This window comes from Syngnathus typhle, linkage group LG15 (assembly GCF_033458585.1).
Source record: "Syngnathus typhle isolate RoL2023-S1 ecotype Sweden linkage group LG15, RoL_Styp_1.0, whole genome shotgun sequence".
Classification (NCBI taxonomy): domain Eukaryota; kingdom Metazoa; phylum Chordata; class Actinopteri; order Syngnathiformes; family Syngnathidae; genus Syngnathus; species Syngnathus typhle.
In genome coordinates, this window is record NC_083752.1 from 2,671,753 (window position 1) to 2,699,077 (window position 27,325).

Genomic DNA, 27,325 nt, shown 5'->3' on the forward strand with positions numbered 1-27,325 from the left:
GCAATAAAGCGAGCGCAGAAAGGGAGTGTCCAAGTGACTCAAAATCACGCTCCGTTGCTTGTCATGACACGATTACATAATACGATGCTGTGAATAATTGATAAAATTGCAAACATAAAATCCTCCTATTTAAGAACATCTTGACTTTTATTTAGGTAGGCAGGTTTCACTACACTTTTCACAGCTTCTGAAAGTGTCAGCAGTCAGTGATGCCTTCATGAACAACGTAAAAGTGCTGGGCAGTTGACTTTACAAGTAGAATGCGGTCAGATTGTGGGTTAAATAGTTAAAAACAGGATAGTATCTTTTGATTAACCCACTTATATCCGTGAGAATTGATTGTCTTATAAGTCATATCAGTTTTACGACCAAGCCGCCGTGTGTCGTCACCCAGTTTCCTGCCCGCCCCGGTGTACTTGAATGCAGCGCCACTTAACTGGCAAACAGATGTATGTCGTCAATTCGCCACATTCGTTCCTTTCCCCGGGAGGAGTGAAGCAAAATCTCTACTGTTCGGATGGAACTCGCGGCGGCGGCAGCTGTCGAAATGGACATACGGAACCCATGACGACCCGGATACAACTTTGTGACACGTTTCACCGGATTACGACGTGCTTTACTGACGAATTTTGAGGTTTTTTTTTGCTGTGTTTTCGCTGCCCGGTTGGAGCGGCGGTCGCTGAAAAAGTCTACCGCCTGTGCGAGGGCGAGCTCCACCGCGTGGGATGTGACAGCACCCGAAGTTTAAAAGTCGACAAAAGAGGAAGGAAAGTCCCTCCTTGTTGGAATTCGACGTTATGAAAATGACCGGAGTTATGGAAAGTGCTTTCAAGCTGGCGCTGGGGAAGCCGCCCGCCTTGCGGACGGCAGAGGTACGTGAAGCCATCGCTTCTGTAAATTAGCAAATCCCCCCCCCCCCCCTTTCTCTCTGTTAGCTCACAAGTTACGTATTATCTCATTAAATTGCAATACGTGCCATATAATCGCGATTTAAGTGGAGTTAAAAGGCTTATGCTACTAAATGAGTTTGTGATGGTAGCCGCGCTAAGTCAAACTGGAGATGTCACATTTTGTACGTTGTCAAGCATTCAAAGTAGACACAACGGACTCTTAGTTGTACTAAGATTTCGGAGTGTCCCTGAAGGCCACACTTGACTGTAAACATACAATAAACTCTTTTATCCGCCAGTTCTTTGCGGTTAGCTATGACGTCATATTCCCCCTTAAGGCAAAATTGAAAGTAATAATGTGAGACAAAGTTCAATGCATGGTTTTTGGAAGAAAGAAAACAACAGTATGACAGACTACTGGTTAATATATCTACAGTAGCTTGAGGTGAAGTGCAAATAATTTCTTGATCAGTCCAAATTGTCCAACTTGCATTGTGTATTTTTCTCTCCAAGCAAAATCCGATTGCTTTTGATTGCAAGGCAAGTCAAGACTGTCAAGTAAATGGCATTGTGGATTCAATGACAACAAGTGCGATCTGTGGTGCTTTCACTTTTGTGCAACCGCAGAAGTAGTGGAGCAAGCACCTCCATCTTTTCATAAAGGGCCTCTTTTGACGCCTCTTGATCCCCTGTTTGTTTGCGGGCGGGCGGGCGCGCGCCGACCAGAAAGCCTCTTTCACGCCGTCCATAGAGCACTTTTGTACGCACGTGAACAAACCATAACAAGCGAGCGAGCTCAGGGTCAAAAGAGACGATTCGGGCCTTCTCGTCCCGTCCACCACGAAAAACGAATCAAAGCAAGACGTGTGATTAAAAGTAAAACAAACCTCAAGCATCTTGCCATCTGTGAGCCAGGATCATAGAACCCGATTTGTACATTTCTAGTCCACTCCACATCACTTTGAATTCATCCATCCAGTCAACAGGTTAGCCCGTCCACCTCACGTAGGTTGTCTGTTCGATTCCGGGCTGTGGAGTTTGCATGTTCTCCCCGTGCCTGGTCGTTTGTCTATATGCGCCTGGCGAACCAGCTCGGGGTGAACCTCACCTACCACCCAAAGTCTTCTAATTTTGAGGATTCTTTTTCTTGATATTAAAAGGAAGACATTTAAATGAGCTGTGATCACTCAAACCGTGTTTCTCATCATCTCTTGAGCAGCCAGGATTATTTGATATGACCGAACCAGTATGTGGATGAGCCACATTTCTGCCAATTCAAAGTTGAAGAGCAACACATATCTCTGCGGTTAGCTCATGTTGTTGACATGTTTTTGTTTTTTTGATTCCCCCCCGCCCGGTAAGCATTCCAGCAGCTTTTCCGACAAGCCAACCTGTTTTGAATGGACAGGAAGGTTGCGCTCCATGCCGTGCCAGAGGGCTATTGTTTGAAAGTAAACACGCCGCCGCTTCCTGTGGGCACCCGTTCTCGGGCCGCCGTGCTGTCGCGAGCACGCGTCATACATAACTGGCCCATGCGTGTGCAAACAACACATAGTATGTGTGTTGCAAGAAAAAAAAGTCACTACATTCCATGCCGCAGAGCAGGCACAAACAGGCACACGGCTCTTGCCGAGGAATGCACATGGAGGCTACAGGTGGACTCACCTAGCATAGTATTAGTCGGGCTATCGGAGTCAAGGGGCGGGGCTTAAGTCAATTTTCCACATAGACTTATGTTTTATTCTTTTAAGCCTCTAGTACGCTATATTTCTGTGCTGCCAGACTACATCATAGCCAAAAGCCAAAGCAGAGCTGCATTGTTGTCGCATGCGCAAGTCAGCTGAGCCGCCGTGACCTTCTTTTCGGTTTGCTCGCGTTGCTTCAAGGTCGCAAACATTCTCCGAGTGCCTCCCGGCAATCACAGTGTCACTTTGCTCGTCAGACTCGTCCTAGATTATTGCGGCGTGTTGTCACGCGGGACTCGGGCGCTATTGTGCACCTGTGCTTGGCGAGATGAAATATCTCCCTCAAGGCTTCTCGAGATAGCGATTCATGGGGGTTGCGTCACCAGAGGATGACGTTGTGCACCAACCCACGTTTTACGCAATTTCCTCCACCATAGAACGACTCACTCGCTTGTCTTGTCATACAAAAGTTTTCATTGAATATTTTTCATGGTCAGTCAGAGTCTGCTGATAAAGAAGCCTCATGAGTGTTTTTTTTTTTTTTTTTGAGGGCTCCTGGGTGCTACCTGACAGGTTTGAAAGGAATGCGCCAGCCATCTTCTCGGGAAGGCCAGGAATGTGACAGCTGCATTCCCGGAACGTTTCCTCCCGAACAATGAAAGCAAAAGACAAAAATAAAAAGCTTCCTGTCACGGGCGTTAAGGGGCGGTATAAAAAGCTGTTTTTGTTTTAAATTTGTATGGCAAACAGGAAGTGAAATGTCCTGACTCAGTGGTGGTTTCACAGACGTGCTGGTGAAAGGTTGACATTAAATTTGTCCAAAAGAACAAAGGATTCACTGCAGTAACAAAAAACAAAAACATTTGTTCGAACTTTCGACATAGAAGAACCCAAGTATTTGGCTGCTTCAACGGGCTGCGGTGGAAATAGAAAGCAAACATTAATTTTAAATTGCTATGTTGTCACAGCACGAGCTAAGTGGTTGTTAACAGAATGAAGAGCCCAGATATTTTTTTCTTTCTTTCCGCTAAAAGCCCTTCCATTGGCATCCTCTGGCTTGGGTCTCATCAGATCGCGCGCAGCCGTGAAACATCTTCCTGCCACTTCATTCATTCCAGCAGAAAAGACATCTAAAATTACACGGATGGTCATAGTTTCCACTGGAGTGCGTGCGGCGTGTGTATTTTGCGCGGTTTGGCGGGTGACGCGGTCGCTTTCCAGGCCCGGCCCGGTCGCCCTGCCGACCGGCCCTTCCCCGGATGCAAAACCTTTTCCAGGTGACTTTTTCACACTTTGTCTTGATGATGTCGAGCTAGCCAGGGGATGGAAATTGTACCCATTTCCCGTATTTCTTTCCACGCGTCTGCTTTTGTGCCACTTTTTTTTTTGAAAGCGATTTACCGGCCGATCGGGCTCATGTGTCTTCAATTAGGCCGCCTCGCCGGGCGGCTGGCGAGCGATGTTTGGGTCTGTGTGTGAGCTTTGTTGCTAAGAATAGCGCCTTTGTACGGCCCAGAGAGGGGCTTTAGCGCTAAGTGCTACAAGTGCTCTTGTAACTTCACATTGATGCTGCCTGTGATTACAACTTGAAGGATATCAGAGAGAGCTTCATAGAAGATCCACGTGCAAGTTGCATCATCGGGAAGGACCCGCATGGTGATGAGCGCTTTATTTTGACGTCCACTTGCCAAACAGAGCCGTGGAAACACAACTCGTTTGTCCTCGGACAAGTGCGACGTTGACCCAGGGCCCGCAGGAGTTGGAGGTTTATGTAAATGTTGAGGGTCAGCTATGCAGCTGAGATGTTTGTGCAGCCATTTTCAAGGGGCCTCGTTGTGTCTTATGTCCACAATAGCCTCTGTGTTAGCACAATGCTGGAATATTCCTCAGTTTCCAACAAAGCTCCTGAAATGTTAATTTTCCTCAAAGTGTTTGGACACGCTCTCCTTTTGTCTTCGTTGGGGTATTGAAGAGAAGAAGAAAAAATGTGATTGAGACATCCTTAGTTGCAAGTCCAACCTTCAAAGTGTCCTATATTCGTAAAGCTGTTATCTAAAATACCGTTGTGCTTTTATGACTTAAAATCCTGCACGGGAATAGAAGGTCCTCTCAACGTGGAACACGAGAAATGCGCGGAGTGGGCGTCCATGGCGACAAGTGGCTTTTTGTGTCAGCGCCAATGACGCATATTAAACTTCCCCTGCTAGCGTAGCATTTAGTGTGGGCCAAAATAAAGATTGGATTCCACCTCGGGGAAAAGGTCAACGTGGTTTAATTGGACAAGCTGCTTTCAGCTTCTTCTGGGTGGCTTGTACGTGTCATCTTTGTGTTTGCCAGCAGGGGGCAGCATCACCGCAACGATGCTGATCACACTCAAGCAGCACTGACACAAAGTGAAGACCTCACAAGTGTTTGATCCACAAATAGCAACCTCTTCAAGTGGTGCTATTTTGGACACATTGAAGCTGCTTCCCGCTTGACACCGACTACTAACGAGCAGCTACAAATTCCTCGTTTTGGAAATCATGAAATGGATTCATTTATCCTGCTCGTTTCTATTTTTCTTTCTTTTAGGACCTGCACACCATCTACTGCCACCTCTACCACATGGATGTCCTCTCTCACCTCAGGGAGCATCAGCTCAGGTCCGCGCGCTAACACAACACACAATGCTAAAATGGCCTGGTCTGCTCTTCAGTTGAATCCGATTGACGTTTTGTTTTCTCCCCGCCTTCCCTCAGATCCATGTGCACCTCAGCTCGCTACGAGAGACACGAGGCCAACCACATCCTCTTCTAGTGAGTCCACTCGCGACACTTTTTCAATTTAAGGCTTCAAATGAGTGCTGGGGTTCCAAATTGAGTTTGAAGGGTCATGTGGGTTCATTGTTTGAAGATGAGCAAAAGTCTTCTTCTTCTTTGGCAGTCCCGACAGCATCGCCAGCTGCTGGTACGTCCTGCTGTCTGGATCGGTTTTCGTCAAAGAGGACATGTTTCTGGCCAGGTGCTGGTACGTCAACACACACACACGGACTCTCTTAAATATTCTAAATGCATCATAAATAGAACAAATTAAAAGGCCACGGATATGTTGTTGGCCTCTGCATACACTGTGTGTTTACGCACACGGTTAGTCATAGTAGTGTGGGGGAGGTTGTCAGACGGGCAAAATGACCGCAGGGTGTGTGTTGGTTAGTGGTCACAGCAGGGGGTGTGAGAGCAGGTCAGAGTGCAGTGTGTGTGTGTGCGCGTGTGGAATGTGTAGACCTGGGTGGAACAGTGGCCAGCCATGTGTTCCTGTGCAGCTTGCCCGCCTGGAGCCTGCCAGCACATCAGGCAGGAAATGAGCAACACACACACACATACACACAAAGGCAGCCGACAGACAAGGCAGCATCGAGTGGGAGGCAACACACACACACACGCACCGCTCTCCCCCCAAAACTTTTGCGGCGTAACTTTGGATCCCCTTTTTTTCCCCCGCCTTTGTGGATAACATGCTGGATTTGCGTTCATGGAATCCCGACACGCGGACCAGTAAAATTCTCGGTTAGTGATCTTCAAACTTTTGTCTTTTACGTGACCGGCCGCTTTCTCCTTCCCCCGCCCGGCTTGTTCTTGATTGATTTTCTGGGGTGGACGACTCAAATGACAATCCCAAATGTGGGAATGTTCTCCCATTCAAACACGGCTGGTTGGTGAATGGTCCCAAAACAGAAAGGGAACGTTGCATTGTTGTTTTGCAAATTGACTCCTAAAGTGTGTCCTGCTTGTCCCTCTTTTGTTTCTGTTGCATTTTTTGCTTGGTGCTGGTAACCATGGAAATGGTGGCTCCCTTTGGATTGCGCTATTGACCTCACATGCAAGCAGAAAATGCCCTCTTCTGGCTTATTCCTCCTCTTTTGACATTTGATAAAAAGTCCAGAGCGTGGCCTTAAAAAACATTTTTTATCTCACATTTAAACTACTACACATCTTCAATAGTTGTCTTTTTCTTCGACATGGTTGCTCTCTACACACGGACGGGTGTCGGGGGGGGGGGGGGGCATTTGTTTCCTCGCCGCCTGTCACGGTTTATTGCCCCGTGGCACCGCAGCTGTCAGTGGACCTGTCAGACTCCCGTCTTCCCTCTTCCCCAGCCGTCCTCTTACCCGCCACACACTTGTTTCTTCAAATCAGGCTGAAAGATGGCTGGCGGTGTAGAAAATCGTCACCTGCTGAAATCTGGCGCTTTTGGCGCCTTTCGTCTACGCGGGCGAATCGCAACGGAGGGCAATATTGGCTGTGTAGTTGGATGAAAGAAAAGGTTGGCGGTGGTCCACATTGAGGTTCACTCGCATGGAGGTCTAGTTTTTCGGTAGCTGCAGAGGCGACGGAATGTGCGGCTATTTAAAGAGACGAGACCACACGCTTGTCGGGTCGTAATGTGACGGAGTCTGCACGCGTCCGTAATTAAAAGCAGCCGCCCGCACACTTCCTCAAACAATGCAATGAGTCGCCATTCATGCTCACCAAAGGCGGCGGCGGGAAAACGTGTTTAGAATTAGCTTAGCCAATGAGGGATGCCATCATTTGAACATATTCGGCCTTATCGGTGAAATTGGACAAGCGCTTGAGCACTCGAATAAAATGACCCGGCTAGAATCGAATCAATTTCCTTCTCCCTTCTCATGCTTGTGTGTGTGTGTGTGTCATTTTTAGTTTCGGCAAGCAGCTGGGGGGCCGGCGAGGCTGTGAATGCATCACGTTGGAGCCGTCAGAAATGATTGTGGTAAGACGAGAGGCACGAACTCTTTGACTCGCTCTGTCTTTCTTTGTCTTTGGTCTGCATTCCTGACGTGTCTAACCTTACCGAAATTCCTCCTGGAGATGCTGATCTCAGATCTACCTTTGTTCACGTCCTTGTTTAAAAAGGACAACCCTGAAACAACATTCCAAGCCCTGTCAGAAAGAAAGATCAAATCTGATGGAGAATGGAAACATTTGTAGAAGAAAAATCGATTTTGGGGGGATTGAAGAAAGTTGTGACTAGTTTGTCGTGTCCCTGTTGCACAATTTTGTAGCAGAATTTAGCTGTGTAGCAGCCATTTTCTGTTGTTGGGTTTTCTAGCATCGTTTTGACGGCTAATGTAACACACGCACGCACGTATTTCAGTGAAGAAACAGGAAGTGTGGTCACGTTGCAGCTGTGCCGATGGTCACATGATGCGTTCTTCTATCCTGTGCGGCGAAAGAGAACGATTTTCGCCCGGTCACATTTAACAAGAGCGTGTGTATTGTGTGCGAGTGTGTGTTGTCGCGCGTATTCTCCAGCATGTCCCGTGAGGCTTGTTAAAATGACACACTGGACCTTTCTTTTTTTTTTTTTTGCGCATGTTAGTTTTATAGCCGAGCGAAGCCATTAGTGCTTCTTAAATGTTGAATCTTCGTAGACGGGCTCTCTCGTAATGCCTTTGTAGCGAAATGTACTAAATGAAACCCGATAAAATTGCAATGAATAAAAAAGTAATGGTAAAATTTATAAAATTGAAAAGTCACTTCAAATAAAATAGAAAATGAGCAAATGATACCCCAGAAGCTAATAAACAATAAATAAATAAGAGATTTCTCCCTGAACTAGGAGGCAAAACAATGTTAAAGCGCTTCGTCGTTGAAATTCTTTCCGCGTGGTGACACAATGACACGATTGAGCGACACAAAAACTTTCCTGGGAAGTTTTCGGCGTATCGCCGGAATCTGCTGTTTCGGTTGAGTTTTTTTTCTTTTTCTTCTTGTCGCCGCCGCTACGCCTCGTGAGAAGGATGTTTGCGTGGTTTCCTGGAGGAAGCGGGCCTGGGCCTCAAGTGTTAGAGCCACTCGTAGGCTCGGCAGCGTGTCGAGCGGACGCAACTCGGATGTAAAGTCGACCTTTTTTCCCCCTGAGCGTTTTGGATTCATTGATTATTTGGGACTGTCTGCGGTCCGGATGAGTGGGCTGCGCTGGAACCGGCTTTCAGTCCTTTGGAAGAACTGGATCTTCAACCAGGAGCCCGCCCAAGCGCAGGCAAATCCTGAGGATGAGGACCACAATGTGGAGTACGAGTCGGCAAAAGTCAAAGTCAGCAAACAGAACTCTGATCCCTCGACTGGGAATTGCGCGGAGAAGCGCAAAGCTATCCGGCGTAGCCGTCCTGAAGCCACGGCGGGTCAGTCGCTTTTGCCATCTGAGAAGGGTGCCCGCTGTGTCTTGCAGGTGGACAACGGCGGCGAGGGGGACGAGGGGCTACTGCAGCGGGACGGCTCGCAGCGGCGCTCCCGCCGCCGATTCCGCAGGATCAACCCCAAGGGCGAGCGGGAGCTGATCACGGACGGCCAAGAACCCGCCGCCGCGTACAAGGTAGGCTATCGCTCCTTAAGATCTTTTTTTTTTTTTTTTTAATCAAGCAAACCGTGTTAATTCTAAAATCATCCTTACGTTTATTACGAGATTGATGGCAAAAAGATGACACTGTTGGGTTTTCCACGCCAGGCGTGTACAACTTCCCCTCCCTCTGATAGCATCGGCGCTTGGTGTCAGTTAGCGGGTCGCCTAATCGCCGCTCACCACACGCGCACCCACGTGTGACTTACACAGGGGAGTTTACAAAACTGCAACATACGAGCCGTTTCACCAACTTAGCTGGATTGTCGGAATTAGTTTGAGCAAACAGTAGTTGGGCAGTCTAAGCGGTTGGCTCGTCTGCCTCGCCGTTTGAGGTTCCGGGTTTGAGTCTGAACTTATCCTGCTTGTTTGCCTTGGATTTGCCAAATGAGTGATTAACTCATATTTTAAAACGAAAGATAATCAAAATGCTGCTAAGACATCAAAAAATCATGACATGATGATTTGTGACTTACATTTTGTTTCTTTTTGTTCCCCCTGCAGGATTATGTCAACAACCAGGTAGGGCCATGAGCTATTTTTTTGTCATAAATATTGTGTGTGTGTTTGCACCTGTTTGTTAGGAAACCACTGTGGGTGGCGGTTTGGGGGAGTGTGTGTGTGTGTGTGGGGGGGGGGGGGGTATCTTTCGAACAAACAGAAGTCTTTCAAGAGGTCCCCATTTGTGACTTTGTGATTTGTCCATTGGGCGCTTCTGCTAGCTGGACCTTGCAATGGCGGCCATGTACGGACTGCCCATGTGCTGTAGCATGAATGCGTTGTGCACGGCGTGGCGGCCAAAGAAAAGACACCGGATGTTGTTCTTGAGACATAACAACGTGAGTCATCCATTAGCCGCGCTGTTTGCGCTGCACTCAACGGACCGCTTTCCAGCCAAGAGTGTCCACTTGAAAGTCGACAAACGGCAAATGTTTTCCCAGCCGCATTGGTTTCATCCCTCCCGTCTTTCCTTTGTAGTACAGTACGCCGGGTTGCTAATTTTAGCCATGACATCAGCAAGCAATCAGATGACAACCTTGATGAACTCCCTCTCCATCTTCCCTCCTCCTCCTTTTCTTCTTCTTCTTCCTCCCTCCGGTGGCTAATCTTCACGTTTGAAATGTTCACCTGCTTTAATGGTCATTGTGAGCCAGGCAAATATTTCAATGTTTTTGTCGCAGAGTGCAGGAAGGGAAGGGCCTGCTTTAAACGGCAGGAATTCCTGCCCTGTGCTACGCACGCTACAATTTCTTTTTTCCCCCTTCTGCCTGTTTCTGATGTGCTTTCATAAAATCCCCTCGATTGACACCTGAGGGGAAAATGTGTGACTTACCCCTGCCGAATTGACATATTTTTGATTTAAAGGCCAAAAATCCCCCCACTGACTCAGTCAAAAACTTAAAATGGTGCATGCTATCTCTTCTGTAACTCTTTCGATGCCAGCAATTCAAAATAAGAGAATAAAAAAAAAAAAAAATAGGACAGAGGAAGAAAACGTGACATGTTTTGAGGGCGCTCGGCTCCGCTCCGCTCACCTCGCAACAGGATGCACGTCACACAGGAAACACTTCCTGCAACTCTTTCTGCATGTTATGACAACGGAGCCTTTTGCAAACTCTTAGGTTAGTTCAATTAATTTTGGGTTAAGACACTCCATCCCCCCTCGCCTCCACCACTTAATCCAGTCAGTGTTTTATAATCCGATTAGCTCATGTAAATGTTTGCCTATTTTGAGTGGCACATTTGAATAAGAATCCCTGCCTTTTTATATCTTGTCTATTTTTTTTCCTCTCTGTATCTCTATCCACCCCCCCCCCCCCCCCATCTATTTCCATCCCACCTCTGCTCGGCCTCTCTTGTGTACACCGGCTCCTCCGAAGGCAGGCCTCCATGTGCTTGCCTCCCATTGGCTGCCTGCTCAAAAGATGATGTCATACCCTAGCTGGCGCTGGGGAGGGGCGCAGGGAGCGCAAATTGAGATGCACAGATGCTGGATGAATAAAAAAAAAAGAAAAGAGGGGTGTATGTATCATGGTAATATTCCAAACCTTTCTGCATACGCTACTAAGCCCATTTTGTCAAAATGTCATCACACAAGCCAACGTTGGCCAACTGACTGCTGCGTGTTTACATTTGGACCGTTGCTAATGCTAAACACAATGTGACCACGAAACCCGTTGCCCATTTCCTCTCTCTCATAAAATAGCCGCACTCGACTGCACTAACGTTAGCCGCTTGCATCGAAATGCTAAAAAGCAGACCATGTTTTGCAAGTGGCTTATAAATGGGGGGGGGGGGGGGGGGGCAATTCCAACTGCATCCTTTTTTTGTGCCTGCCTCTATGCGAGCAAGAAGGCAGCAAAGGGGGATGTTGGCAGAATGGATAGCCCCCCCCCCCTCCTTTGTAATTTATGCATAAAAGTGGGAGTGGCTTTTGTGGGCTTGGGGGGGTTGCCTCAATGGACTCAATAGCTTTATGTTCCCGATCAATAAAGATGCTCCCTTTTCTTTTGCTGGCCAGCCAATCCGTCTAATGCAGCTCCCGCTACCGCCCCTTCTCTCTCTCTCCATCCCTCGCTCGCTTGCTATCCAGGTGATGTCATTCTTTTTCAGCTGGATTCCCTCTCCTCCTTCCGTACCTCCCTCCCTTCCTCCCTTCCTCCACCGCTAGGTCATTACCGAGCCCGGCACACGGCAGCACAGCATCCTAACCTGGCTCGGCTTGCATCTCAAAGCCCCCCCTCGCCCCTCCAAAAAAAAAGAAAAAAAAGTCAAGAAATGCCAGCATGAAAGGAGCTGGGGACTTAGCGTAGCCCAGCATTGGGCCATGGAGACTCGCCGGCAGGCTCGCAGAGTTGCAACGTGAGCGTGAAGGCGAGGAACGGGCACTCGGATCCGAATGACTCGAGGGGGGAGTCCCTTCTGGCTACATTTTCAAAACTTGGATGCCACATTGGGTAGAAACTCTCTTCTAAACTGGGATTACTTGCGTGCTTTTTTCCATCTGAATTTCTAAACCATCTTCTGAGGATTTCTACCATCTTACAATTCCATTTGGTGTTTTTTTTTTTTGTTTTTTTTGGGGGGGGGGAGCAGGAAGGGTGTTTCTTCTTTTCTGCTTTTTTTTTTCCCATCGTCTTTGGACGAGGGGGAACTTCCCTCCTCCTCCCGACTCTTAGTCAAAGAGATGGCTTTCCTGGTCCGTTGCTATGCCAACTGCTTGCAGCCGTGGTCCTCCAAAGTAAGCCATGTCGTAATGCTCGTTGACTCTGTGTGTGTGTGTCTTCCCTTTTTCTGTGTTGTTAAAATATAGTGCCCCACTCCTCATATTCGCAAATCTTTATTTGCAAATTCACCTATACATTGATTTGCTCTTTTTGTGCTCATTTTCAAAAATTTTTTTTTTTTTTTACTTTTATAGAATCACGGTGCCAAGAAGCCACGATTAAGTGAGTTGAGGAGTTTCATTTAGAGAAAAGTAGTGGTTTCACGCCATCTTGTGGCATCTTGGTGTCCAAGTTGAAGACTGCGAGTTGAGGAGTTTCATTTAGAGAAAAGTAGTGCTTTCACGCCATCTTGTGGCATCTGGGTGTCCATGTTGAAGACTGTTAAGAAGTTTTCGGTAGGCAAATGTGCTTTGCTGAGATCTTGTGCGATGTTAGTTCACATCCATAAATGAGCATATCACCTCTTCAGGTGTTATCTTCACTTCTCAGGTGCTACCTGTCTCTCGCGTGTCACTCTTCCTCTGCACCAGTTATCACCTATTTCTCTGTGCTTTGTATATCACACACACCATCCTCGATGATAACGAATCCTTGCAACCTGAGCACAATTTGAATCCTGCATCACGGCCTCCATGATTGGTCATGCTCTGACCTTTACAGGCATTTCCTTGTTCAGTCGATGTGTTATCCTCAAGCTCCGCCTCTAAAATGTTCTGCAGAGATGTTTGGTTGCTTGGTAATGAAATGATGGACTTCCTGTGTTTCCCAGGCATGGTTCTGAGGCTTTTATGTGCGTGATAGACCTGCGTACCAAATTTTCCCGTGGCTAAGTTCAACTTGGCGTCGGGTGGCTGTTGAGTCCAAGCTGTGATGAATAGCAAAGAGGCTTTGCCGGCTGCTAATGAGCCAGACTTGGACAGGTTGATGGATTCTGTGCCAGGGCAGGCACGTTGGCGTGATGGACAGACGGACTACCGCGACACAACATCTCCGGACACAACTACTGATCAAAGGAGGAATCACTTTCTATTCCTCCTTTAAAGGCATGCCCGAATGAGTTGATGACATCACGGATCTCGTAAATAGAGCCATATGTTGTGCTCGGTCGGTCGTTTGTTTTCATGCTAAGTGAACCTATCATCCTCAGAGCGGCCTGAAAATGGAACCATATATTTTGTTTAGAGGGGGGGGGGGGGGGGGTGAGGGGCATGTCACTAGAGGGCGATCTTTGCCAGATGATGTCATGGCCTCGAGTCGGCCTCCGGCTAGCCGACATCCTGATTGATAGACTGACGTGACCCCAGCTAACGTGAAATATAAGCTTGGGGGAGGGGGGGTCGGTTCAGACCATTACGAGAGGGATGCCACCACCGCCCTGGCTCAAGCGGGCGGGCGGTCGAGTGAAGGCTTTTAAGAATTGCCGCGGGGGACGTCTGGCAGCTCAAATGCGCAGGAAGTTGCCGCGAAAGCGATCAATACGGGTCACGTTACGCCAGGCAGTGTCCACATCGCCTTGGACTAGTCATCAATTATAACTCCGAACTGATTAAGCTCAGTATTACATTGCAAACAGACCTCCGACGAGGCCATAACAAGTCATGCAAGTCGACTAACTGTGTAAAAAGGTCCTCGATTGTAGCCCCCCCCCCCCCCCCCCCCCTATGACTTTTGGACATGACCTTAACCCACTCAAAATGGTCCCCACTCTGACCTTGACACTTGATGATGACACTCACCGCCTCCTACCCCCAAACATTTTCACCTGCTTCCATTATCTCCTTGCTATTGATTCAACAAGAGAGTCTTGACTGGATGGTTTGACGAATACGAGATGGCACGGGTCGATGATGTTTGGATGGATCAATTTGAGCTTGAACTAGAACCCTTCGTCCTCCTTAATTTGTCTGCTTATCAAAACAGTGCGTTCCAACGGATGCATTGCATGCCTTGCCGTGCAAAACGTCATCTCCTCCCACGCCGCCTTGAAGTATCTCTGGACTGCGGTCGGAAATTGGATTCTTTGGGATGTTTTTAGCTTCCCTTCATGCCGCTCCTCTTCAATCCGCGTCCTCTTTCACGGATTAATACACGCCGCGCCATTCCCGATCATCCCTCAACCCCGCGCCGAACATCATCAAGCCTCGCACACACGCGCTCGGGCGCCGTTTGCAGTCTTTCTGCGCTTTTGCAATGCCCCCCCCCCCTTGCCGTCTGTTGCAAAATTGCACAGCGGCCACAGACTTCATCCATAATTCAAGTTCTCGGGAGGGGAGGAATGAAAATGCCAGGAAGAGGAGGAAATGCCCGACAAATGACTGACCACCGGAGACGGACAAGGCGACGGAGCGATGCAAGACACGCGAGAAATAGTCAAATAGACACAATTTGGATTCATTGATTTGTAGCTCCTCTAAAGATATTGTCTGGCCTTGTGCTGACACCTACGGGCCGAGGGAGATCACGGCAAGTGGCCCACCAGTGACCCGAGCGTCTGTCTGTCTGTCTGTCTGTCACTCCGCCGTTATTGACTCAGCTGCGTTGGCACCTCATGCTGCAACTCTAGGGAATACTGAAACAAGACCTGTAACAAATCCCTTAAACTGCTTACAAGTCTGGACTGGAGCAAATGTCATGAGAGTGAATGAAACGTCGTGAAATGTAAACTGGATGGGAACAGCAGCTGGAACGTATCCCTTCTCGACATTCGTCTTTTATGACCGTGGACGTCAACAGAATTGTCTGGCTTTGACGGTGACGCTTTCCACGACGCCGTCCGTCCGTCCTCCGTGTTGACTTGATGTAATTGTACAGCTGAAGGAAGCTGACACATTTATATTTCATCTCCTGACTCTCATCCTTAATGCATGAGTAGAATGGGAGAGACCCCTGCCCCCCACCGGCTGGCTCCCAGGGGGATGGACGGACGGGGAAAGTGTGTTTGCGGATTAAGGCGGGATCGAGTAAGGGGTGTGAAATGGAGTTAGTTGGAAGGCACCCCCGGGACATGTTTTGAAAATTATCCCGAACCCAAATCAGGACTGTTTGTTTCTCTTTTACTTAGCCAAAGCTGTCCAGAACCGGTTCAGATCTGGGCTGAGACCAGAATGCCTCGTTCGTTGTTTACGGGGAAACGTGTTCGTGTGTTGAAAGAAAAAGAAAAACCTACAACACCGGATCATCATCTCATTGTGTGTGTTGCAGCTTCCAGCCGACCTCAATAAGATGCAGTTGACGGAGCACGGCCACCAGCAGGTGATGCACGTGCCCGCCAGCCATTCGGGCTGCAGCATCGCCAGCGACTCGGGAAGCAGCAGCCTCTCAGACATCTACCAGGTGGGAAAGTCCGAGGATGTGGAGTTAATGTTCTTTACGACTCGAATGTAGCATCTTTGATTCTTTTTATTGATTGACTGCGGGCCTCGTTTACCTCGCCTCGCCCATCCCATCAAGCTAATTAGCGCCGATGCTGCGGCATCGGCGGCTTGTCGCTCGCTAATTCCCGCGGTGGCGCAAAGGTCTAACGCAGGAAATAACCATGACCTTTTGCTAAGACAAATCCACGCTTCTGGAAGCTTCACGTCGTATATCTTTATTCCCAAATGTAATCCAACAAAGTTTTGGGGCCGTCTTGTTGCTAGGCAGAAACCAACCACAACGCTTACAATATTCTCGATACAAAATAGCAGCAAATGTCTATTCAGTGGCAAGCATTCAAGATGGAGATTGTCCTCACAGGCCACCGAGAGCGAACTGGGCGACGTGGACCTGTCCGGCCTTCCCGAGGCTCCTGTGGACAGCGAGGAAGAGGAAGAGGAGGACGAGGACCTGGACAGAGCCTCGGACGCGCTGCTGGGCCGAGACCTGGTGCGCGAGTGTCTGGAGAAGGACCCGGCCGACCGCAACGACGATGACATCGGTCAGTGGCTGCGGCGAAAATTCACATCTACTCCAGTTTCACATTATTATTCTTTTTTTTTTGCAATTCGAATGAATTTTATGCTCTTTCCCCAGAACAACTGCTGGAGTTTATGCACCAGCTGCCAGCCTTCGCCAACATGACCATGTCGGTGCGTCGGGAGCTGTGCGGCGTGATGGTGTTCGAGGTGGTCGAGCAGGCGGGCACAGTCATTCTACACGACAAGCAGGAGGTCAGAACCGCAATCGACCGACAAAACCGAATGGGCGGTATGTGGATGGTGTTGATGTCATTTGTGTTCCACCCCAAAAAAGCTGGACCAGTGGTACGTCATCCTGAACGGGGCGGTGGAGATCAGTCGTCCCGAGGGCCGGGCCGAGACGCTGTGCATGGGCAACAGCTTCGGCATCTCGCCCTCGCTGGAAAAGCAGTACATGAACGGCGAGGTGCGCACCAAAGGCGACGACTGCCAGGTGAGAGCAAATTCATTATTATTTTTTTTTTTTAAATTCAAACACGCCTAAAGATAAATGTGCCTTTAATGGTCGTCATTAACATCTCACACATGCACACACCAAGTGCGACCCACTGGACGGCCGTTCTCTCGCGTCACTTCCTGTCGTCAGACCTTCAGGAAGTCGGCGAGGTTGCTTTTCAGGAAGCTCGCCTTTTTCTCATGTCATCAGACTGCCGTGACTCCTATACCGCATGGGTCACTATGCTTCACACTTCTAAACATTTTGCACCTCCCGCTCGCAGTTGGTGTGTATCGCTCAGGAGGACTACTGGCGCATCTTCAACCACGTGGAGAAGAACACGCACAAGGTGGAGGAAGAGGGCGAGATTGTCATGGTGAAGGAGCACCGCGAGCTGGACCGGAGCGGCACCCGCAAGGGACACATCGTCATCAAGGTTGGAAAAATAACAAGTGTGATGTTTGATTTGGAACTTGTAGCATTCACGCTAGCAGAACATTTGGGAGTTGACTTGAAAGATCAAGTTTGGCCACTGATTGTAACCTTGGACTTGGACACCAGAAGAGTCCAAGGATGCTAGCCCCAAGTTGCTAATTGGTCTCTCTCGGGTTATCGGCGATCGATCAGTAGCTACTTGCTGAAACATCAATACGCTGCCTCAGCGTTTTTTGTTGCTAATTCAGAGGAAGCGTTAGCCCGTTTAGCACTCCTCTTGTCCGCCAAGGTACCTTTTGAGCTTTTGCTGGGTTTTATTTTTTTTCTTCTCAGACTCTCCAGAGACAGTCGGGCATTGATTGCGTAATGGGTCTCAACGATCCAAAAACACATCCAGTGTTGACCAGTCGATTCGCCAGTGTTTCGGACTTTTTTCTCTTCTTCCCCTTGCTCCTCCTTTCTTTTGTTCTTTTTGTGTCGGGCAAAGAGAAGAGAGGATGTGCTTTGCTACTTTCGCTTCCTCGCCACAAAAGAATCGTTTCCTTCCAAAAGATTCCTTTTAGTCCAAGGTGTAACTTGTTTCCTCTCTCAGAGGCCACACTCAATTTCTGAAAAGAACAATAAAAGAGTACATAATTGTCATAATTGCTGCGCTCCCCGTCACCTCCAGGGGACCCCCGAGCGTCTGATCATGCACCTGGTGGAGGAGCCTTCAGTGGTGGACCCCACCTACATTGAGGACTTCCTGCTTACCTACCGCACTTTCGTGTCCAGCCCCATGGAGGTGGGCATGAAGCTGCTGGACTGGTTCCGGATGGACACGCTCCGAGACACGGTGGGTGTGCTTTCTTTGTAGTCTGTGCGTTGCACCCGTGGAAATGTCAAGTCGTCGATCGATGCCAAGGAATGTGTGTTTGAGCCGACGCAGTGCATCGGAAAACAATATTTGTCTGCTTTGTTTTTTAAATGAATTCCGAAATAAATGACTGAGTGTAAAATAAAAAGTACATACCCTGTAACAAAACAAAATGCTGAAAAAGTGATTCTTTTTTTTTTTTTTTTTTTTTTAGGTGCACCGTATGAATAATACATGCGACTTGACACATTCATCAATCAGCGCAATGTTGTTTCCGTGCTCGTTTTTTATGCCGCTGTCTTTTTTATGCTCTCCATGCGCTTTATTTGAAATGTACGTGCTTTCGATCGATACGTGCGCTCGTCGGGCTCGGCGGTCCTTGAGCTTGGCGTAGGGGCTTTGGCTGACGATGTGTGGACATTGCTGCAAATAATCAACTTCGACCCCTGCCTTGTCTTTGATGTCACAGGTGACACGTATCGTCCTATTGTGGGTCAACAACCACTTCAACGACTTTGAGGGCAACATGGCCATGACGCGCTTCCTGGAGGACTTTGAGAAGCGTCTGGAAGCCGCTGTAAGTCTTCGCACCTCGCCGTGGCCTCTCAAAGCCTTCACACAAGTCTGAATGTTTGATTTATTTTTCCCCCCCTTCAGAAAATGAAAGGCCACCTGCGGCTGCTCAACATTGCGTGCACCGCCAAGGCCAAGTGGCGGCAGATCACGCTGCAAAAGGCGTCACGCGAGTCTTCGCTCTACTTCAGCGTCCAGGGCGGCAGCGAGCGCGGCTTCGGCATCTTCGTTGAGGCGGTGGAGGACGGCAGCAAGGCGGCCGAGGCGGGACTTAAACGTGGGGACCAGGTGAGGTGGCAAAATTAGCACTGCCAAAAATAGCAGAGAAAGGCGCCTTGTCTTAACGTAACTTAACGGTTGTTGCTAGGCAGACTTCAGTAAAGCAAGCCAAAATGTGCCATTTCAGATCATGGAGATCAACGGTCAGAACTTTGAGAACATCTCTTTCTCCAAAGCCGTGGATATCCTGAGGAACAACACGCACCTGTCCCTCACAGTCAAGACCAACATATTTGGTGAGTGAACCATCTCGCCGTCAATCCGTTTCTTTTCACGTCACCCCTCAAAATGTCGGCTTTGACTTTGTGTCGCCCTTTAATTGTCGTCGCAGTCTTCAAAGAGCTCCTGAGCCGCATCGTGCACGAAAAGAAGAACGGCGGGCCGCACATTCCCAAGATCCAAGAGAAGAAGGGCAACCGCTTCTCCATCCCGGACCTGCCCGGCGACATGGAGTTCGCCACCGACCACAAGGCCACGCGCAAGATGAAGGCCAACACGGTGTCGGGCGGGCGCAACAAGATCCGCAAGATGTTGGAGAAGACGCGCTTCAGCATCCTTCCGCCCAAGCCCTTCAGGTAGAACGCGCTATGCTAACGTGGCCGCTAACGAGAAAAGAAGTCCACTTAATGGGAACAAGGAACAATGCGCTGACTTAGCGTGACTTTTCTATTTTGAATGGGGTCAAACGGTCGCCGTGCGAGTCACACTTCCTCAATAAACCACTTGTGGAGGAGCAACATCACTTTTTAGCACGTATACTTACTTTGCTCACACATGCTACAAAGTGGACACGCACATTGTCGCTCTCGCTGTGCTTTTTCTTTAGTGGGACTGCTTGTCTCTTTTCTGTTCAATTTCCATTTTATTTAAATTTTGTGTTTCTTTTTCCCGGTGCTTTGCTGCTTCAGGGGCCTATTTGGGTAAGACCTCTTGTTCAGTGCACGCACACACAGCCATTCCTGTTCCCGTCCACTTGTTGCTAGGCGGAATTCACAGGGGTCAACTAGGCACCCCTATGCTGTTGTTGTTTTTTTTTGTTTTTTTTTAAATCACACTTGTCAATTTCCAGCTGCCATTTTAAGTATCAAACATTTTGAGTTGTTTTTCCCAGTCCAGTCCGGCCCAAGTTTGCATACAGAGTACATGAGATTCCCGCTGTCACTTATGTCATGTCTTTGAATGGAACATTTGCATGTGATGTAACATTTCCATTCATTACAATGGAAAGCTTCTGCAAAGACATTTTGGACTAATAGCGCCCTTTGACCTTGTCGATCCCCCTCAGCGATGGCGGCGTGGGTCAGTCGCAGGACGACAGCATCGTGGGTACCAAGCAATGTCGGCACAGCGTGGCCATCCTGCCCATTCCTGGCAGCCTCTCGTCCAGCAGCCCGGACCTCCTCCAACCCGCCACCAGCGTCCTGGACTTCTCCAATCCGGCAGGTAGGTGACCACCACCCTGCCCGCCGTCCACACAAATGGATTCCAGAACACCAAGTTTTTCCACCACCTTATGTTCTTTTCACGGCCTTCATTCTTTCCTCTCATGTTCTCTTCTCCTTGTCGTCCTTCTCTCGGCCCAGCGCTGGGACTGTACTGTGAGTATGGATGCTTGACTTTGTTTGTGTTCTGCATGCGCTTCCGTCTGACAAACAGTCCTTGAGGTTTGTTTTATTTGATGTGTGCAAGATGGTTGCTCAACCTGTGACCTGAATTTTCCAGCCGTGGGACAAAGTTGCTCGTAGGAATGGCTAAATGAGTCTGCGATGGCGCCATTATACCAAAATGACAGACTTGCTGTGTTGGTTTTGAACTTGAGTTTTGAATTTTTCTAAATGCTCTACTCTTGACAGACATGCTTACCAAATTTCATGTAACTTGGAGAAACGTTTTTCAGCATCTGAACTTTGGCAAAGCGTTTTGTGGCAAAGTCACTGGCGTTTGCCAAAGCTAAAACAAGTTAAGCTGTGAAAAGCCTCTGGAAATGGCCAGGCTGAAACGGCGGCGACTTCAAGCTTTGCACAAAATGGCCGCTTGAAACAAAAATAGCAAAGGGTCAAAGTGCACCGCATGCTCAAACGCTAAAAACAAAATAGAAATAAATAACAACAACGCCATACATGATTGTCCTTCTCACACCCTCTCCAGACATCCCGGACCAGGTGATCCGGGTTTTTAAGGCCGACCAGCAGAGCTGTTACATCATCATCAGCAAGGACACCACCGCCAAGGATGTGGTGGCGCACGCCGTCAACGAGTTTGGACTAACACCGGCCGCCGAGAACTACTCGCTGTGCGAGGTCTCCGTCAGCCCCGAAGGTGTCATCAAGCAGCGGCGCCTGCCTGACCAGCTCTCCAAGCTGGCCGACCGCATTCAGCTTAACGGCAGGTAAGAAGGCGCCAGGCGGGCCGGGTTTTCGAAGCCTCTCAAACTGGTCGGAATGTTGTCGCATAAATAGTAACGCTTTTCCCCGTACGCAGGTACTACCTGAAGAACAACATGGAGACGGAGACACTGTGTTCCGACGAGGACGCCCAGGACTTGCTGCGTGAGAGTCACATTTCGCTGCTGCAGCTCAGCACCATGGAGGTAGCCGCCCAGCTCTCCATGCGGGACTTTGAGCTCTTCAGGAACATCGAGTCCACCGAGTACGTGGACGACCTGTTCAAGCTGGACTCGGCGGCGGGTGGCGCCGGCCACCTGAAGTCCTTCGAGGACATCATCAACCAGGAGACCTTCTGGGTGGCCACCGAGATCCTCAAGGAGCCCAATGCGCTCAAGAGGATGAAAACCATCAAGCACTTTATCAAGATCGCCCTGCACTGCCAAGAGTGCAAGAACTTCAACTCCATGTTTGCGATCATCAGGTATGGACGGGTTCATGGAGATTGGTACCAACCCTGAATGGTCGTCAATTGTCAATTTCTTCCCCTTTCAGTGGTCTGAACTTGGCCCCGGTGGCCCGCCTGCGCAACTCATGGGAAAAGCTGCCCAGCAAGTACGACAAACTCTTTGGGGACCTTCAGGACATCTTTGACCCGTCCCGCAACATGGCCAAGTACCGCAACATCCTGAGCAGCCAGAGCATGCAGCCGCCCGTCATCCCGCTCTTCCCCGTGGTCAAGAAGGACCTCACGTTCCTGCATGAAGGTGCGCGTGCGTGCTTGCTTGCTCCAACAAGAAGTAGCTGCCCGGTTTGAAGTATCATTGTGGCTGGCGTACTTCCTCTTACTTGTCATTTGGTGCTCACTCAAGCAGCTTTACTTCTGCGAAAGGCTTCCTCTATTGATCGCTTTCCATTTGACTCTGAGTCGATCCAAAACCAACTCTGGTTCACTTCAGCTTTGGAAGGAAGTTGTATTAGGAAGCAATATTTCAATACTGTGATAAACAACAAATACATGAAACATCCCACCAGGCAACGACTCGACGGTGGACGGCCTGGTGAACTTCGAGAAGCTGCGGATGATCGCCAAGGAGATCCGACACGTGGTCCGGATGACGTCGGCCAACATGGACCCCGCTCTGATGTTCAGACAACGGTCAGCCATCTTTGTAGTCCTTCCATCATCATCATCATCATCATCATCGTCCCGCATTCGACCGCTCGCTCGCTGTCACACAATGTCAGCATGCAGGGGGTCTGCAGTGGAGGAGCGCCACTGCCCCCCGCAGACCCTCTCGGTGTACTACAAGAGTGGAATATCGAGTGGGCACAAGTATTGGGATGCTTGGCTTGCACTTTGTCTTCACTTGTCGCGTTCTCAGAAGCTGTCCCGATACTTTTGTCCATGCAGCATGTGGCAGGTGTGGGCAACTTATTTACATGACCACAGATGGAATTGTTATTCATTCCGATATTTGACATACTTTATAGCTGCCCCATCTGTCCATTTATAAAAATCAAACGTGAGCACAAACGTTTGCCCACTCCTCTTCTGCGGTTACATCCCTCCACATTTTTTCCATTTGTTTTCATCACCTCCATTTCATTACCCAAACCCCCTCCCAAAAAAAGAAAAAAAAAGAAAATAGCAACTATTCTCATCACGCTTCAATCTCCACACCTCTCGCTTACAGGAAGAAGAGGTGGAAGAGTTTAGGGTAAGTTTTGCCCCCCCACCCCCCCCCCCCCCCCCTACTCCCGGAGCCATTTTGTCGCATCCCACCTCAACAAAACAGCATGCAAAAACTGACTTGCGTGTACATTTGCCTGTGCTTGCGTGTACGTCATTAACAGCCGTTGGAAGGACTCTGCATCCCATAATATTCCCCATATGCAGTGGTCACCAACACCCTAACCCTCCTGCCATATACAGCATGGCTAGCGCGGCTAGCTGCATGGACTGCAATATTAATCTTGATAATGATCGTTTTGTTGAGCTTATGCAGCTCTGGGCTATATGCAGCATTAGTTGCACAACATATATTTGTATATTCCGGTTATTCCGATTCATCTAAAGAGTATTGTAACTTTTTTTTGTTTTTTTACTATTTAATAATGTTGATTTTATTTGAATGGGTTTTGGTGTTATGTATGAACTTAACATAAGCTTGTCAACTCATCTGCAGGTCCTTGAGTCAGGGCAGCACCAACTCCAACATGCTGGACGTGCAGGGCGTCGGGCACAAGAAGCGCGTGCGCCGCAGCTCCTTGCTCAACGCCAAGAAGCTGTACGAGGACGCGCAGATGGCACGCAAGGTCAAGCAGTACCTGTCGAACCTGGCCGTGGAAACGGACGAAGACAAGCATCAGATCATGTCGTTGCAGTGCGAGCCCGCCTACACCACCAGTGAGTGCAGTGCGCACACGAAATATTTCCCATAAGGTATTTGGTTCATTTCATTTACACTACAACACGCGTCTTTTTTTTTTTCTAGTTTCAAAGAACCTGAGTGACCGGCGGTCCACCAAGTCGGACATGTCGCCCGTGTCGCTGCGGTCAGCGCTGCCTTCGGGCAAAAGCCAGAACCGGGTGTCGCAGGTGCTTCAGGTGCAGGTGCCGCTCAACCCGCTACGCAAGAAGAGCAGTGCCAAGGACGTGGGCCCGCCTAGTAAGTACCTGGATGGCTTAAGCGTCGACAGTACGGTTGCAAATATTTCGAGCCCGGCGGTCTCCTTTGTTCCAGACTTCAGCTCCCCTCAGGTGGTGAAGAAGCCCCCCGCCAGCTCGGCAGACGAGTGGACCTCCAAGAGGACCTCGGACGACACGGTGTCCACCATCTCGTCCCTGCACTCCAGCCCAACCGTGTCGCCGCAAGGCTCGCCGCGCAAAGGCCTCTCAGCCAAAACCCAGACTTGCTCGGGCCAGATGAACCTGTCTGGCTCCTCGTCGTCGTTGACCAGCGAGGCCAGCACCAAAGCGAGCACTGTCAGCCTGCGCAGCTACGGCATAGGTAGGCCAAGCTCGCCAACCCAAAGGCGTAAATTGAGTCGGTCGGCTGGCGTGTAAACTCAACTTTGTTTCCTCTGTGCAGGATACGCGCTGCTTCCTCCCGGTAAGACGGACAATCTGTCCGACTCCAGTCATAGCGAGATTTCGTCTCGCTCCAGCATCTGCTCCGTGGACTCGGTGCCAGCCCCCGGTCTGGAGGAGCGCTGCAACAGCATCGGCGCCAGGACGTCAGTGGCATCCGCCGCCCCCGCCGTGCCGGCCGGCGTGCCGACGCCCGAGAGCGCGGCGGCCACGCACTTAAACGTGGACTACAGCCAGCCCAGCACCAGGTTAGTCCACTTAGGCTGGTCGATATTTTCCCTATAACAAGCACCGGAGTAATTCCCATCTATCTCCTCCCCGTGACGCAGCTCTCCTTCTGCCACGGCGGCCATGTCATCTCGGGCCTATGCCGCACGAGGCGCTACCTTCACGTCGTCTTTCTCCACGGAGGAGCTGACGCCCGATTTGACCTCCCTGGACTCTGTGGCCGACAGCGGGCGTGGCAGCTGGACGTCATGCTCGTCCAACTCCCACGACTCCTTCCAGAGCTTGCCCACTTCCTCCTGCCGCCCGTGGGACCACGGCGTCCACGGCCACCCCCTGGCGCTCGCTAACCGTTTGGCCGGCACCGCCGTCGCCGAGGCGGACGCCGCGCGCGACTCTGAGCTGGCCAAGCAGTCGCGGCAGAGTTGGGCGTCGTCCGGCTCTTTGTCGGATACCTACGAGGGGAAGTACGGCACCGTAAAGCGGAGGAACACCGGCGAGCAGCAGCAGGCGCCGCCTGGCTCCGGCTCGTCGGCCTCGCCGACCAACGACGGGGCAGTGCAGAGCGCAGACGCTGCCTACAAAACGGTGACGTCCAGCACGGACAAAGGTCTCATCGGTGAGGATGCTAATGCTAATGGAACTTTACTGGTAGTTGGAGCTATAGATGCTAACTAAACATCAGTGCTTAATTTGAACAGGGTAGCACTCGTAGTCATGCTTACATGTGAGCTGCCATTCTTCATCTCACTGCTTCTCGTCATGTTTTGCTTCATGGTGTTTTCTCAGCCGTTACCACCATTTAATTTCTCCATGGTTTTCCTTCTGTTGCCCCCCCCCCTTCACTCCCTCCCCTGTTGTTTTTTTGGTTTGTTCTTCCATCACCTCCATTCAGTATACTGCATCACCTCCCCCACCAAGGATGAGCGTTACCGAGCTCCCCCTCCCACCCCTCCAGGCTACCAGGGTCTGGCTCTGGGTGAGGTCAAAGATGTAAGCAGCAGCAGCAGCGGCGGCGCCACGGTGGCAGCGGGGCCGCCGCCAGCGAGGCCTCCCCACCTCAAACCGCCCGACTACAGCGTGGCCATGCAAAGGAGCAAGCTCCTGCAGAGTCCGGGAGCCGTCGGGAGCCTGGCGGAGGCCCGCAGACTTGCCGGCAGCCGCATGGGAACGCGCGACATGAACGACAGCGAAGACGGTACGTGATTGATACTGGATTGCTAGGCCACTCACACTTTTAAATCTGATTTTTTTTTCTTATGTCAAAGTACATCAAATGTGACTTCGTCTTTGTTGTCTTTGCCCTCTTGCAGATGAACAAGTTTCCGCCGTGTAGACGTGTGGCTGTCTGGTTTCTTTTTGACCATCACCTGGAACTCGTGCCTGCTTCACTTGAAAAGAGATTTTTTTAAAAAAAAAAAGACTTCTGACTTTATTTTAATCATTTTAATTTTGCACCTCGGAACTAGCGCCACATTTTTTCTTGGGACAAGATAGCTGACTGACGGATGCCAGGATCATGTGTGGGACTTCTGCCACGTGTTTGTCTCAGTCCCTGAAACTTGTGCCTGTCTCACTTGAAAACAAGAAGCTGTTTTTCAGACCAAGAAAAAGAAAGATGCTTTTAACTTTTTTTGGATTTTGCACCACGTTTTCCTCGGGACGAGATGGCCAACCGAAGGCATTCATGTGGAGCACTCAAAATGGCCGCTTCCTGACGCTAGCTACCCAAATGGCGTGCTACCTCCCGGACCTTCTAGGTGAAAACAAACAAAAAACCCCAATGATTTTATGTTTATTTTAAAGGCGCAAACAGGGGTAAAGGCATTTTTTTTTTGTTTACAGTGTTGATTGTATGAAATTGCAAGTCCCCCCCCTAAATGGCATCCAAACAAGAAGACTCCCTGTATTCAACGTACAGAAAAGGATTGGTCTTCCATTAGCATCGTTCGGAAGACTTTGGATGATAACTTTTGCATATGTATAAATACATGAATGGAAATGTATATTTTTAATTTTTTTGGTCATTTATTTTGCCGTAAATTAATGATGGTGTATAGATGACGGATTGTGGAATATTTTTGAATATTTTGTTACAAAACCCCCCAAATTTTATTTTCTCTGCTGGCTTCTCGTAGATGTGTGGACACTGCCATGTGTGTGCTCGAGCTTGCGTGTGTGTGTGTGTGTGTATGTCAGGGATTATTTTTTTATTGCTTTATTTATCTCACAACATATAGTGATAGTCTTTAGCCTTTGCCTGGTTTCCTGGATCTCAGGCTTCATTGAGTTTCCTCGGCACCTGTGTGGGTCTCCCAGGATCCTTATTTTAGCACTCCAGGCCCCTGTGCATGTTCTTTGACCTCTGTGGGTGTCCCCACAATCCTGGGCACCTTCTTTCATCTTTGTTTGCACGGCTCCACTCCTTACGTTTTAAACCAAGTGACAGTATTAACCCTCCTCAGGTGTGAATTGGTTTTGTATAAAGTCAGTTCATGATTTTTTAACCTCCATTTTATCCCCCCACTACAATGCAATAAGCGATGTGAATAAGAAACAATGACAAGGATGCACAATAAGCTGTAAAAAAAAAAGTGTTGGCTGCACAAATAACGTCCCGTGTGTGTGTGTGTGTGTGCGCGTGCGTGTGTACAAGTGTCACTCGTCTCGTTGCTGTTTTTTATGTCTTTTACAAAGACGACTCCATTTCGGCATTGTACGCTTTGTATATGTATTGTATTTTTTACCGGTGGATTGTACATAGTTGTTCTATTTTGTTTAAGAGGACGTGTACAAAGGATTTAAAACAAAGAAGTGAGGACATTTTATTTCCTTTAAAATCTACTGATAAGAATTTGGACAATGAATAAAATCCTAAAATGGAAA

At 49.2% G+C, this 27,325-nt stretch overlaps 1 protein-coding gene across 6 annotated transcripts; it reads left to right on the plus strand.

Annotated features, from left to right (window-relative positions):
• The first annotated feature begins 431 nt into the window (after positions 1-431).
• On the plus strand, positions 432-27,325 carry rapgef6 (Rap guanine nucleotide exchange factor (GEF) 6). Of its 6 annotated transcripts, XR_009718161.1 has the most exons (32): positions 432-872; positions 5,150-5,220; positions 5,317-5,373; positions 5,501-5,584; positions 7,276-7,345; positions 8,807-8,950; positions 9,479-9,496; positions 15,403-15,534; positions 15,937-16,117; positions 16,213-16,349; positions 16,432-16,590; positions 16,877-17,029; positions 17,699-17,863; positions 18,354-18,461; positions 18,542-18,745; positions 18,864-18,972; positions 19,068-19,311; positions 20,022-20,179; positions 20,320-20,334; positions 20,885-21,125; positions 21,218-21,604; positions 21,676-21,887; positions 22,156-22,279; positions 22,818-22,841; positions 23,310-23,530; positions 23,619-23,792; positions 23,868-24,134; positions 24,216-24,462; positions 24,544-25,058; positions 25,335-25,637; positions 25,753-26,199; positions 26,285-27,325. XR_009718161.1 is itself a non-coding variant. In XM_061299574.1 (31 exons), the coding sequence occupies exons 1-31, from the start codon at positions 798-800 to the stop codon at positions 25,773-25,775; spliced, it is 5,022 nt and encodes a 1,673-aa protein (XP_061155558.1). In that variant the 5' UTR covers positions 432-797; the 3' UTR covers positions 25,776-27,325. The 6 variants fall into 6 exon arrangements, 5 of the variants coding, with proteins under 5 accessions (XP_061155558.1, XP_061155560.1, XP_061155559.1 ...); XM_061299574.1 differs by having other exon boundaries at positions 25,753-27,325; XM_061299576.1 differs by lacking the exon at positions 22,818-22,841 and having other exon boundaries at positions 25,753-27,325.

Excerpts from the sequence above, each read along its gene's own strand:
- rapgef6 (XM_061299574.1), top strand. The coding sequence starts at position 798 with ATGAAAATGACCGGAGTTATGGAAAGTGCTTTCAAGCTGGCGCTGGGG. Across the intron at positions 16,591-16,876 it reads CCAAAGGCGACGACTGCCAG|TTGGTGTGTATCGCTCAGGA; the intron begins GTGAGAGCAAAT and ends TCCCGCTCGCAG. Across the intron at positions 18,462-18,541 it reads AGAAGCGTCTGGAAGCCGCT|AAAATGAAAGGCCACCTGCG; the intron begins GTAAGTCTTCGC and ends CCCCCCCTTCAG.